At 45.6% G+C, this 15,109-nt stretch overlaps 1 protein-coding gene across 1 annotated transcript in view; it reads left to right on the plus strand.

Annotated features, from left to right (window-relative positions):
* The window catches only part of LOC146024716 (myosin-IIIb-like), a 493,994-nt gene that overhangs the window by 169,309 nt on the left and 309,576 nt on the right, over positions 1-15,109 (plus strand). Inside the window, exon 7 of the mRNA XM_083155469.1 lies at positions 14,507-14,606. Coding sequence (XP_083011595.1) covers positions 14,507-14,606 — 100 coding nt within the window. The remainder of the gene's footprint in view (positions 1-14,506; positions 14,607-15,109) is intronic.

The following is a 15,109-nucleotide window of genomic DNA, read 5'->3' on the forward strand; positions in this document are numbered from 1 at the left end:
CTTAAAGTAGTATTCCTTGGCCAGAGCAAGGGCAGAGCTGAAGTAGGAAAGAATGAATTTGAAATGGAGATAATCCGCAAGGGAGCGTGATTTCTTCCAGAAGTGCTCAGCAGTGCGAGAGCCCTTTTTAAGGAATCGGGTGATAGGTGAGTGCCACGGTTGGGGGTTGGAGCATCGAAGGGGGATAGAGGAGGGAGGGCAGGCAGAGTCCAATGCCGAAGATAGGGTGTCATTATAGAGGGAGGCAGCGAGGTTCGGGCAGGACATGAGGGCGATTGGGGCGAGAAGAGGACACAGCGTGTTTGAGAAGGCAGCAAGATCAAGTGTGTTGACGTTATGCCGTGAGACAATGCGCTTGGGAGGGGGGGTGGGAGAGGGGGAAGCAGTGAGGGAGAAGGAGATGAGGTGATGGTCAGAAAGAGGAAAAGCTGAGATAGTGTAGTCAGTAAGGGAACAAGAGCGAGAGAAGACGAGATCGAGGGAGTGTCCTTGGATGTGGGTGGGAGAGGTAGTCCACTGAGATAGGCCAAGAGAGGAGCAGAGAGAGAGGAGTTTGGAGGTGCCAGGATCAGCGGGGTTATCCAAGGGGATGTTAAAGTCACCAAGAATAACAAATGGCAGGTCGGAGGAGAGGAAGTGTGGAAGCCAGGCGGCGAAGTTGTCAAGAAATTGGGAGATAGGGCCAGGGGGGCGGTAGATTGCAGCGACACGGAGGTGGTAGGGGTAGTATAGACGGATAGAGTGAGACTCAAAGGAGGAGAAAAGGAGAGAGGGTTCAGGGTGAATGACACTGTGGGTGCAAGAGGCTGAGAGGAGAAAACCCACACCGCCACCTTGGCGACCGTCAGGCCTGGGAGTGTGAGAGAAAGAGAGGCCACCGTGGGAGAGAGCAGCTGGAGAGACAGAATCAGAGGTGGAGAGCCAGGTCTCGGTGATAGCAAGGAGGTGGAATGCTCTAGAGATGAATAGGTCATGGATGGCAGGGAGTTTGTTGCAGATGGATCTGGCGTTCCATAGTGCACAGGAAAGAGGGGGGGTGGGTTGTGTATTTATGTGGATAAGGTTTTGGGGATTGCAGAAGCGAGGGGGGGTCATTGGGAGGGTGGGGGTGCGGGGGCGAGTGGTCAGGATAGGTATGGGATGGGAGGGGGGAGGAGCAGTTGGAGAAAGTGAAGTTGAGAGATTAACAGCCATGAGGAACCGAAGGTGAGAGGGTAGGTTAGTGAAAGCAGACAGAGGGATTTGGGAGGACAGACAGCGTCTGTAGTAGATTTGGTAGAAAACAGAGTGAGAGAGAAGGTAACAGGCAAGGAACTACTGTCAGAGAGGAGACCAGTGGGTAAAATCAGGTTGATTGAGTAATCCAATTAAGTATGAAACAACAACAAGTGAGAGGATGAAGGGAACAGAGAAGGTCAGAAGTGAGGCAAATGTGAGCAGGCGTGAAGTGGGAAACAGAGTGCAATAAATGTGTGGCAAAGATAAGAGAAAATAATAGTGAATGAGTAAAATGAAATACAATGTTGGAAAAATATAGATACAATGAATTAAATGTCAAAATTGAGCAACAGGTTACAATAGGATAGAAAGAAGATGAATATATTACAATAAAACAGAATATGAAAATTTAGACACCTTTTTCAGTATTCTAACTCACCTGCTTCAGTTTCCAACTCACTTAACCCCTTCATGACAGAGCCAGTTTTTGCCTTCCTGACAGAGCCCTTTTTTTCAAATCTGGCATGTATCACTTAAGTGGGGATAACTTTTTTTTGCTTTTACTTATCCCAGTGATTTTGAGATTGTTTTCTCGTGACACATTGTACTTCAAGTTAGTGGTAAATTTTCGTCGATACAGTCTGTTTTTTTTGTGAAAAATACCAAAATGTCGTAAAAAAATGGAAAATTTTGCGATTTGCAAAATGTTAAATTTTCTGCTTGTGAGACAAATAATCTTACCACTCAAAATAGTGAATAACTAACATAGACCATATGTCTACTTTATGTTGCCATCATTATTTCAACCTCATTTTCATTTTTTTGGACACTAGGAGGCTTAAAATATGAATAGCAAATTCTCAAATTTTCAAGAAAATTTCAAACTCTGATTTTTTTAGGGACCAGGTCAGTTATGATGTGACTTTGAGTGACTTGTATGTGAGACACCCCCATAAATGATGCCATTTCAAAAACTGCACCCCTCACAGTATTCAAAACAGCATTTTGGAAGTTTGTTAACCCTTTAGGTGTTTCACAGGAATTAAAAGAAAGTGTAGGTGAAATTTCAAAATTTCATTTTTTTTGCAGATTTGCAATTTTAATACATTTTTCTAAGGAACACAGTAGATTTTACTAGAGAAATGTGACTAAAAATTGATTCCCCCAATTCTTTGGTTTTCATAAATATCCTATATGTGGCCCTAGTGTGCACGGTGACCAAACCACAGGCTTCATAATAGAAGGAGCACCTACTTGATTTTGGAGCCTCCTTTTTATGAGATTATTTTTTAGGCACAATGTAGGTTTCTAGGCACCATAAGATGCTAAAAGTTAGGTACCCCCCCACAAGTGACCCCAATTTGCAAACTACACCCTTCAGGGAATTCATCTAGGGGTATAGTGTACATTTCAAACCCCCAGGGGTTTCACCAATTGTGGTACAACTGGGCAGTGAAAATGAAAAAAAATTAATTTTTCATTTTCACAGCTCAGTTGTATCAAAATTGGTGAAACCCCGGGGGGTTTGAAATGTACACTATACCCCTTGATGAATTCCCTGAAGGGTGTAGTTTGCAAAATGGGGTCACTTGTGGGGGGGTTCCACTGTATGGGTGTTTCGGGGGTCATTCAACCAGAATCTGTGCTGCAAAATCCAAAAATCACTCCTTCCCTTCTGAGTCCTGCCATGCACCCAACTGGTATTTTTTGGTCACACATGAGGCATTGCCGTATTCGGGAGAAATTGGGGCACAGATTTTGGGGTGCTTTGTCTCCTTCATTCCTTGTGAAAATGAAAAATTTTGAGCCAGATCTGCATTTTTGTGTAAAAAAAATGTAATTTTTTACAGAAAAATGCAGTTCTGGCTCAAAATTTTTTATTTTCACAAGGAATGAAGGAGACAAAGCACCCCAAAATCTGTGCCCCAATTTCTCCCGAGTACGGCAATGCCTCACGTGTGACCAAAAAATACCAGTTGGGTGCATGGCAGGACTCAGAAGGGAAGGAGTGATTTTTGGTGGTGGAATGAATGGTGGGTGCTATGTCGCATTAGCAAGACCCCCGAAGCACCAATACAGTGGAACCCCCCCACAAGTGACCCCATTTTAGTCACCAGCTTTGGGAGGGGGGCTGGCGCTGCGGCTGGCGGGGGGGTGGGAGGGGTGCTGGTGCTGCGGCAGCCGAGTGGGTGGGAGGGAGGGGGGCTGCCGGGTGGGAGGGGGGGGGGGGGGGGCTGGCGATCGGTGCGGTATATACACACACACACACACACACACACACACACACACACATATATATATATATATATATATATATATATATGTGTGTATATATATATATATACATACTGTATATATACACACATATATATATATATATATATATATATATATATATATATATATATATATATATGTGTGTGTATATATGTATATATATATATATATATATATATATATATATATATATATATATATATATATATAGTTTTTCAGTGCATATATTTTTTTTTTTTACTTTTTCTGCAGCTTGATGCTGCTGCTGCTGCTGCGGGGGGGAGGGGGGAGGAGGTCAGCGCTGCGTGCGCTTCAGACGCTCCGGGGGAGCTGCTGCTGCTGCCGGGTGAGTGCCCGGCGGGTTGGAGGGGGGGCTGCACATCGGAGGTGATCGGTGCTGTACTTGACAGCACCGATCACCACCGATCCCTGTGTTACCGAGCGGCTTAGCCGCCGGTAACACAGGAAACGCTGTGAATGGCTGTTCAGATTTGAACAGCCAATCACAGCGATCGCCGACCGGGGGGGGCACCCCTGCCCCCCCTGGGCGGCGAGGGGGGATGTCTGCTGTCAGGGACAGCAGACATCACCTAACTGTCACTGCGTCTCTAGACGCAGTGACAGTTAGAAGTCATGACGTATATATACGTCATGTGTCGGGAAGTACTTCCCGACCATGACGTATATATACGTCAAATGTCATGAAGGGGTTAAGTAATCAAGCTTCCCTCTCAATGAGCAAGTCTATTCTTCCTTAGGCAACTGAGGAAGTTCAACATATCACAGAAGCTTCTGCGCCTCTTCTACTCCGCAATTGTGGAGTTTGTACTGTGCTCCTCATTACTCGTCTGGTACGGCTCTGCCAGCGAGAGAGACAAATGCAGACTCCAAAGTCAGGTAGTCAGAACTGCAGAGAAGATAATCGGGACGGACCTTCCCTCTGTCCTGTACCTGTCCAGAGCAAAAAAGCGGGCAACGAAGATAGTCAATGACCAACTACATCCTGGCCAAGGCTTGTTTAACCTGCTGCCATCAGGCAGATGGTACAGGGCTATTCCCACCAGGTCCACCAGAAGCCTAAAACGTTTCTTCTCTCAAGCGGTTCATCTGTTGACACGTGAACTCATGAACACCTCCCTGTCTAGTCGCACCATAACCCTTTGCACATAATCTAACACGGTGTCCCCTCTGAATATCTTTCTGTATGACTGTACATGTTCCCCACCTGTTTATATTGTTTATTGTTTGTACTGTATGTTGTTTACTTGTTACCCACTGTTGTCGGTTGAAAATAATAACTCAAGCGACCAGGTTATAGGATACAATGTGTTAAATATGGAGACTGACACAGGACATTTCAAAACAAAGATAAACATTTATTTAAGCTACAATAATAAAAACATGCAAATAAGTAACAAGTTAATACTCAGCTTTTATCTCAGATGTTGTTATAAGATCTGTCCCGGATGGTTATCAGCAGATAAGTAGTTTAAAGAATAAAAGTTCAGTCGTCCTCAGGGTCCCTCTTAGTAACTCTACTGGGTTATTACACTGAGGTGGATTAGAAGTCTGTGTCCGCTGCAGACAGACATAGCTTAAGGAACTTCTATGTATAAGTCTCTAGGCTTTAAATACCCATCCTGCAGCAAATATCCTAGTATTGTAAGATATTGTTTTCTGGATGTACCAGTCTGTTCACATGATATAAATTATCCCAAAATTACACGATTCCCGTTCACATAGTTATGGACACAATAGGCCATACAGCTTACTAGACAGTTCTGATCAGACATACTGATAGCAGGAACATATATTTCTTACTGTCAGTTTGCCTAAACACTGGCTACACTTCCCACTCACTATATCTTCCAAGAAAAAGGAAAAAGACAGCTGACACTTAGAATGGAACTATATTTCTAACTGGTGCCTATATGTCTGTAAAAGCACTAATCCTAATAAAAAGTTAAAAATATTACCCTATACACCCACCCACCTGGCTGCTGCACAACAAACCGAAATCAAATTCCTAGTATACGCAAGTATATCTGGCCAATAAATCTGATTCTAATGGCAGACTTCTGAGAACAAGGATTTCAGCTATCAATTTTTTTTTAAATAAATTACCAATCTCCACTGGAGTCCCATCTCAGGTCTGACACCTCCGCCCCAGCTGGCACCTCAATGTCTCTAGATCAGGGGTAGCCAACTCCAGTCCTCGAGAGCTACCAACAGTTCACATTTTCCAGCCCACCCAGCAGGTACACAGGTGCACTCATTACTGACTGATACGTTTTAAAAGATCCACAGGTGGAGCTAAATACTTCACCTTTGATACTTGTGATTTCTGTGAGGAGACATGGAAAACATGCACTGTTGGTAGCTCTCGAGGACTGGAGTTGGCTACCCCTGGTCTAGGTTATGTAGGAAAAATGCACTCCCTGTCCCGGGTGCTGTCTCTTTAAAGGAGACAGTCTGTCTATTCCACTGCAGGAGTGCTCCTGGTTGTCTCATGGGTCAACAAGACAATAGATAAATGGACAGAGCAACTCTAGTGTTGTCAAAGGAAACCGCCCTAGGTCAGACCTTATTATTTTAGCAGTACATATTATCGAATCCGCAATCTTTTTGGAAGAGGCCTCTCGAGATATTGTGACCCTAGAAACATAGAATTTGATGGCAGATAAGAACCATTTGGCTCATCTAGTCTGCCCCTTTTATATTCTTCAGGTAATCTCAACCCTTTTTAATCCTTATTTCTTTGTAAGGATATTCAAATGCCTATCCCAAGCATGTTTAAATTGTTCTACTGTCTTAGCCTCTACACCTCTGATGGGAGGCTATTCCACTTATCCACTACCCTTTCTGTGAATTAATTCTTCCTAACATTTCCCCTGAACCTACCTCCCTCGTGTTTTATTACTTATTTTCCTTTGAAGAAAATTTCCCTCCTGTACTATGTAAATCAATGGGGCCAGACGGAGTGCATCCAAGGATACTAAAAGAACTAAAGGATGTGTTGGTAGCGCCAATAACAGATTTATTCAACCAGTCACTAGATACAGGTACAGTTCCAGAGGACTGGAGAAGAGCAAACATAGTTCCACTGCACAAAAGTGGAAGCAAAGAAGAAGCAAGTAACTACAGACCAGTGAGGCTTACATCAGTAGTAGGGAAGTTAATGGAAACACTATTAAAATATAGAATAGTGGAATATCTTAAATTAAACAACTTACAGGATCCAAAACAGCATGGTTTTACTCTCCAGTCCTCTGGAACTGCACCTTTATATAGTGACTGGTTGAATAAATCTGTTAATGGCGCTACCAACACATCTTTTAGTTCTTTTAGTATCCTTGGATGCACTCCGTCTGGCCCCATTGATTTATCCACTTTCAGTCTTGAAAGTTCTGTTAGGACTTTCTCCCTAGTAAATGTACTTCCATCTACCTTATTTTTATGAATGTCCTTGCAACTTAACTGTGGTCCCTTCCCTTCTTCTATAGTGAATACGGAGCAAAAGTAATTATTTAGATGATCTGCAATTGCCTTGTCTCCCTCCACCAAATTCTCAGTGTCTGTCCACAGTCTTATTATTCCTCCATTTGATTTTCTCCTTTCACTTATATACTTAAAGTTTTGCTTCCTTTATCTACTGACTGAGCCATTTTCTCCTCAGCTTGTGCCTTGGCACGCCTGATCACTTTCTTCGCCTCCTTGCATCTGGCAAGATAAACTTTTTTGTCGTTATTATTTTGAGTCTGCTTGTATGTCCTAAAGGCCATATTTTTTGCTTTTACACTAGTTGATACCTCTTTAGTAAACCACACTGGCTTCCTTTTCCTGGTACTTTTCTTACCCCCATCGATACAAAGGTCCGTTGCCTTTAGTATTGCACTTTTTAATTTTTTACACCTCTCCTGCACTCCTTTCAAGTTCCTCCAATCCGCTAATGAATCACTTATACATCTCCCCATTTTTGCAAAGTCAGCCTTCCTAAAATCCAACACCTTAGTTTTTGTGTGACTGGAGTTGGACCCTGCCTTGATACTAAACCATACTGCTTGATGATCACTGGATCCTAGGTTCTCACCCACATATATGTCTGATATCCTGTCACCATTTGTGAGTATTAAATCTAATATTGAGTATTTGCGAGTAGTCTCCCTCACCAATTGCTTGAGAGATGCTCCCTGTAGGGAATTTAGAAATTTGCCACTTGTAGATGATCTTGCAAAAGACTCCTCCCAATTCACATCAGGTAGATTAAAGTCTCCCATGATTATGACCTCTCCCTTTAAATCCATTTTAGTGACATCAAGCAATAGGCTCCTGTCCAAATCCTGCCCTTGGCGTGGTGGCCTATAGATGACCCCAGTACGAATAATGTCTTCTCACCCATGGTCACCCAAAGGGCCTCAAATTTTTATTTAATGTTTTGTATTACTGTAGCATTTATGCTTTTCTTTACATACATTGCTACCCCTCCTCAGATTTTTCCCATTCTGTTCTTCCTAAATAAATTGTATCCTGGTATAGATCTGTCCCAGTCATGGTTCTCATTACACCATGTCTCTGTAATAGCCACAATGTCTAGGTCATCCCTTGTCAGTATTTCAATTAGCTCAGGAATTTTGTCTCCTAGGCTTCTAGCGTTTGCACACATCTGTTATTCCTAGTCATGTTCAGGCAGTACACAATTCAAGTCTAAAGTTGAAATTACCTGTTTGATGATGATGTTCAATGTCTGTTTTTTCTTTTTTACTGTTCAGAAATCACTTTATCAGTTACAACACATCTGCACGTCACTAATTCTAAGGATATAATGAGTCTGTTCAGGTCAGGCTACACCTGAACACTAATGGCCAAATGAGATAATTTGCACTGTGTTTGAGTAGACATCAGGCAGAATGCAACACTAAACTATGATTCACTAAACAACTTCCCCAAACAAGTAATAACAATTACAATCAATTCATTACATCGGAACTTTTCAAATCATACAAGAGTTTGCATAACACAGAAATGCTGAGAGCATATTGGAGATGAATTATATACCCTTGAGGTATCAATGCAGTCCATGTGTGTTATTGTTGGTTTGTAGTTATTTGCCTTCGGTTTTCCTTTGGTGTACCGCAGGCATAACGCTGTAGTTATAACTCAGTTATCCCACTTTAAAACGGCCCACTACAATACCGGGCCACAGCTAAACTATAGCCACAGCCAATCCGGCCACAGCCGTATGCAATGACAACTAAAATACTCTAACATTGCATGGTTCCCAATTTCCAATAATTGGAATCTACTACCTCAGTCCCAGGGCTTGTAAGTATGGTGGTACGGCGTACCGGTAAAACATATTATGCCGGTACCCCGTACCGCCATAACAAAAGTGTTTAATGCGCACATATCTAAGTGGTGGGGGGCGTGGCCTCTGCCACCCCGCCACAGCTGATTCCTTGCCGAGGGGAAGGGAGCCGAGGGGAGGGGAGCGCATCGCGCATCTCTGCTTCCCCTCCCTGTGTCACTGTGACTGGGCTCTCAGCCAATCATAGCTTGCGGGCCGGCAGCCAATCAGGATTGGCTGTCGGCCTGGACACAGTGAAGCCGGGGAAGGAGAGACGTGCAATGCGCTCCCCTGTCCCCGGAAGAAGAAGCAGCAGCGGTGGGAGAGGAGAGAAGATGTCAGAAGGGTGAGTTACTTGTGCTGCTGGCTTCTGGCGCTGTGGGGGCATGTGTGTGGCATAACTAGAACTGTGGGGGCATATGTGTGGCATTATGGGGCATATCTGGCACTGGGGGCATACCTAGCACTGTGTGGGGCATGTGTGTGGCATTGTGGGGGCATAACTAGCACTGTGGGGGCATATGTGTGGCATTATGGGGCATATCTGGCACTGGGGGCATACCTAGCACTGTGGGGGGCATGTGTGTGGCATTGTAGCGGCATATCTGGCATTGGGGGCATACTTGGCACTGTGGGGGCATATGTGTGGCACTGGAGGCATACTTAGCATTTTGATGGCATTCCTGGCACTCGAGGCATATCTGGCACTAGGGGCATATGTGTGACACTGTGGGGGGATTTATGTGTGGCACTGGGAGCATACCTAGCACTGTGGGGGCACTGTGGGCATACTTAGCACTGTGGGGGCATGTGTGGCACGGTGGGGGCATATGTGTGGCACTGTGGGGGCATATATATGTGGCACTGTCAAACAGAAATGTCATTGTGTTTTAAAGTTTTTCATGTAGCCACTCCCTCTCGTGTCATATGGCCATGCCCATGACACGCCCCCTAGCCACGCCCATTTTCCCGCAGCACAGTACCACTAAGACATTTTTTCTACTTGCACCACTGCTCAGTCCCCACCCCCTGCAATACGAAGCAATAAAAGTGGCTTACAAAAATAATTCTGGCATTTCAGGATACTATATCTTATTTAAAATAAAAAATAAATGCCTCACTACACACAGGCAAGGTACTGTTATGAGTTACACAGATCCAATATTTGGTTGTTTTTACCTATAAGACAATACCACACACAAAGGGTAATGTTCTGCAGTGAAGATATTTGGTTGCAAATTTACCAAGTAGAGTTCAAAAGCATGTGGATGTTACAGCAGAGAGAGATACAGTCTGCCCGTGATAAAGTTGAATTTACACTGGCTCTGCTTGTGCTGAATGCTGCCTCCCCCACTGGCTTGGCTATTTAAACCCCTCCTGGCCAGACTCCCCCCGCTTCTCCTTACTGGCTGGCCGGGGTTCCATGTGTGAAAAGGGGGTCAGGCATACCTGCCTGCCCCTTGACCTTCCCTCCATTCGGACCTCGGTCCACCACTGCCCCTCCTCCTTATGCCTCTTTGAGAGCCATCTTGGCTACATGTGCTCTCTTAAGGAGCAGAGGGCAGTGTGCTGTGCTCCTCCTGTAACCTCACTCTCACCCCCAACCGAAATCATGCTCAGACACAGTATGTGGGATTGAATCATTGGCCACCGTTTATTTACCACACCTTAATTACCTTTGCAGGGTAGGGACAGAACAGTGGACAAGGCAAGCAACCTGTCAATGACCTTCAATGACTTAACCTGCAGGGCGTGCCCCCGCCTACACTATAGGCCCTTGGCTATGCCCCTTACATGTGAGCCAGCCCCCGCCGATCTCCCGTTGCCTGGCGTGCAGCCGGGTGGCCCGTCGTTGACAGCTAAAGCCTGGCGCGTGGCCCGACCGAGGGTGAATCTGCAAACCTCAGCTGGCTCCTCCTGTCCCGGACCCTACGTTCTAAGATGTCAGCATCTGTTACCACAGCCAGACGCACTCTTTGGTTCAGTTGTTGGCAAGCGGACCTAGAGATTAAAAAGCAGTAAAGTCCCATCCTTACACTTTTGGTCCTGAGCTCATCTCATTGTCCACCTTTTTACCTTTAGCTGCTACCAGAGTGGGGGGCCTGTGTTCTGGATTTCAAACTCTGTGGTTTAAAAATTGCAAGGACAACTGAATTCAGCAGATTGTGTCCGACAGATACAAGTTATAGTTTGCGTTTCAACCTCCAAACCGGTTCTTTTCATCAGGACTAAGTGGTTTTGGTGTAAAAGAAACAGGTTAATATAACAACTATACAAAGACTGTTAGTGGCAGGTGTGGTACCAAAGCCAGACAGCTCGGTACAGCCTATATTAAATCTTAAGACCCTGAACCCATACCTTGCTTACTACTAATTCAAAATGTATTCCATTCAGGTGGTCATTGCCGGCCTCGAACCAGGGCAATTTTTTTTTATCTCACTGGACATAAAAAATGCATATCTCATACACATTTGGAAACTGCATCAAAGGTTTCTCAGGTTTGCAGTCCTGGATCTTCAGTATCAGTTCAGAACCCTCCCCTTTGGCCTGTCATCAGCCCAGCGGTTCTGAAATCATGGCCTGCATGGTATCGGAGCTACATCTACAAGGGCTTATGATATGTCATACCTAGATGATTTCCTCACAGCACCTTCAAGGTAAAAGCTTACTACAGGATGCATTTTAGTCATATTGTTTTCAGCTTGGATGGATAATAAACTTCCAAAAATCCCAGCTGTTGCCGTCTCAAAGATTGTTGTTCCTGGGGTTGATTTTGCTGTTGTCTTGGATCGCCAGTTCCAAGGTCAGTGGTCAAAACAAGAGACCAAGCTGTCTAACATCCTGGAGCTTCGGGCTATACAACTGCTTCTGGGGCAGGAGAAACATCTCCTGCGGGGATGTACCATCAGATTTCAGTCACTCAACGCCGCGGCTGTGACATATCAACTCTTAAGAAGAGACTCGCAGTCGTGGACTGATTCAGAAGGTCTGTCTGATCTTATTGTGGTTGAACGCTATGCAACAGGACTGTCAGCATTCTTCTTTCCTGGTATGGAAAATTGGGAGGCAGATTACCTCAGTCATCAGGATCTCTGCCCAGGAGAATGGCTTTACGCTTATATCTTTCAACAACTACCTCAGCGTTGGAGGTGGGGGGTTCCTCAGATCAATTTGATGTTCTCTAGAGCAGGCAGCTGTTTCATACAGGTATAGGACAGCTGGGCCGATGGATTGGCAGGCAGGGGGGTTTCTAGGTACTCGGAAAGCCCCTCTGCATGTGCGGGTGATGACCCCTTGTGCCCTCCAGGTTTCGGCACTGTTCATCTTTTCACTGACATCTGGCCCTACTTCCTGAAGTCAAAACATTTCTGAATGGTGTCTTAAGACTTTAGCCACTGTTTTACGGCTCCTACTGAACCATTGCATTTGTCCTTGTTTTAGCCTTCCCACATATATAAATAAGATAAATTATTTTTAGGGAAGAAGCGCAATAAATTGATACTGCAGCCTTCTTATTCATAAAGGAGACACACATCCTCCTATAGATAATGCATGGAAATGAATGGCTTGGCGCAAGTATCATAAAAAAGTTAGTAAAATTATTTAAAACAATAAAGACCACAGCAAATGTTTCTGGGTTAAACAAGAATACATCTAATTATACCTCACCCTGGTTGAGAGCTGCTGTGGGCTATACTTGGGTTCAAGTCTGCGGCTAGATATATTCTTCCCTCAGTTGGATACGTTTGAACCATCAGTCGGAAGATTTGCACTTGTCAACCTGGTGTTTTTTTCTCTGACGTTCCCCCTACCTGGTCTTTCACGAGGATCGGGTGGAACTGCGGACCCAGTTAGATTTATTAATGAAGCTGGTATCTTCGTTGCACATCAACAAACCCATTGTGGTTCTAGCCTTGGCAGGGGATTCAAGTTACCTAGATATGGTATGCGCTCTGCACATCTACGGACAGGAAAACTTCCTTGTGCATCCTTGTGGATAGCTTGCCTCCAAAGAGCTGATGACCCTCTTAAGTTGCCTGGCAATTAAACTGGCTTACCTGGCCAAGTATAAGAGGCTTCCATCAGTTATTTTTGCTCATTCAGTGAGGCCTTCGTGGGCTGCCGTTCATGGAGCATCTATGACTGCTGTGTAGAGCACCCTTTGGTCTTGTTTGCACAACTTTCCGCAATTTTACAGGTTGACACCATGTTTTATTATATGCCCATGGATATTCCTCCCAAAACGTTCCGCTGCACTGACTGCTACCCTGCCCTCCTCCTGTGTACTGCTATATATGTGCCCATGGATATTCCTCCCATCACGTTCCGCTGCACTGACTGCTACCCTGCCATCCTGTGTGCTGCTATATATGTGCCCATGGATATTCCCCTGTCACGTTCCGCTGCACTGACTGCTACCCTGCCCTCCTCCTGTGTGCTGCTATATATGTGCCCATGTATATTCATCCCGTCATGTTCCGCTGCACTGATGGCTACCCTGCCCTCCTCCTGTGTACTGCTATCGATGTGCCCATGGATATTACGCCCGTTACATTCCGCTGCACTGATGGTTTCCATGCCCCCCTCCTGTGTGCTGCTATATATGTGCCCATGGATATTCCTCCCGTCATGTTCCACTGCACTGACTGCTACCCTGCCCTCCTCCTGTGTTCTGCTATATATGTGCCCATGGATATTACGCCCGTTACTTTCCGCTGCACTGATGGTTTCCATGCCCTCCTCCTGTGTGCTGCTATATATGTGCCCATGGATATTCCTCCCGTCACGTTCCGCTGCACTGATGGCTACCCTGCCCTCCTCCTGTGTTCTGCTATATATGTGCCCATGGATATTACGCCCGTTACTTTCCGCTGCACTGACTGCTACCCTGCCCTCCTCCTGTGTACTGCTATATATGTGCCCATGGATATTCCTCCCATCACGTTCCGCTGCACTGACTGCTACCCTGCCATCCTGTGTGCTGCTATATATGTGCCCATGTATATTCATCCCGTCATGTTCCGCTGCACTGATGGCTACCCTGCCCTCCTCCTGTGTACTGCTATCGATGTGCCCATGGATATTACGCCCGTTACATTCCGCTGCACTGATGGTTTCCATGCCCCCCTCCTGTGTGCTGCTATATATGTGCCCATGGATATTCCTCCCGTCATGTTCCACTGCACTGACTGCTACCCTGCCCTCCTCCTGTGTTCTGCTATATATGTGCCCATGGATATTACGCCCGTTACATTCCGCTGCACTGATGGTTTCCATGCCCTCCTCCTGTGTGCTGCTATATATGTGCCCAAGTATATTCCTCCCGTCATGTTCCGCTGCACTGACTGCTACCCTGCCATCCTGAGTGCGGCTATATATGTGCTACACTGACAATAACTTTGGCTGCATTTGGTTGCCAGCATCACAGCGTCTCAGGTACACTGACATTTGGTTGCCAGCATCACAGCGTCTCAGGTACACTGACATTTGGTTGCCAGCATCACAGCGTCTCAGGTACACTGGCATTTGGCTGACTTCGTCTTACTAAGTGCCTGTACATTGCTGCAGAAATGACAAAAGCTGATATTCCACAATAGTTCTGTAGATAGGCTGCAGATGATGAAGATGCCACCGATGAATCTAAATGAATTGTCTCCTGTCCTACAGGTACATTGGCCAAGGCTGGGAAGAGAGTGATTCCGGGAGCTGGGTTGCAGGATACGAGAGGATGTGCAATGCCATGCGGATGGTCGGCTTTCAGAACCAGGTGAGCTGCCATTTTCCTTATTCAGAGCTGATATGATATCCAGGACCTGCAGTCTGTCCACATGTACTAGATTCTGTGCAGTCAGCTCTCTCACACTACGTAGCAGATCCCTATTCATTACTTCTGTGTGTATCTGCACCATGAGCCCTGATACTTCCCAACTCTCTCTTCATCCTGATGCCAAAGTTATGTCTAGTTACCTCTGGGTGCGTGGTGTCATGATGCTGAGCTCCTGCGTCCTCTGGGTGCGTGGTATCATGATGCTGCGCACCTGCGTCCTCTGGGTGCGTGGTATCATGATGCTGAGCACCTGCGTCCTCTGGGTGTGTGGTATAATGATGCTGAGCACCTGCGTCCTCTGGGTGCATGATATCATGACGCTGAGCACCTGCGTCCCCTGGGTGTGTGGTGTCATGATGCTGAGCACCTGCGTCCTCTGGGTGTGTGGTGTCATGATGCTGAGCACCTGCGTCCCCTGGGTGTGTGGTGTCATGATGCTGAGC

The sequence above is a fragment of the Crinia signifera genome, chromosome 1 (assembly GCF_055691185.1).
Source record: "Crinia signifera chromosome 1, ASM5569118v1, whole genome shotgun sequence".
Taxonomy (NCBI): Eukaryota; Metazoa; Chordata; class Amphibia; order Anura; family Myobatrachidae; genus Crinia; species Crinia signifera.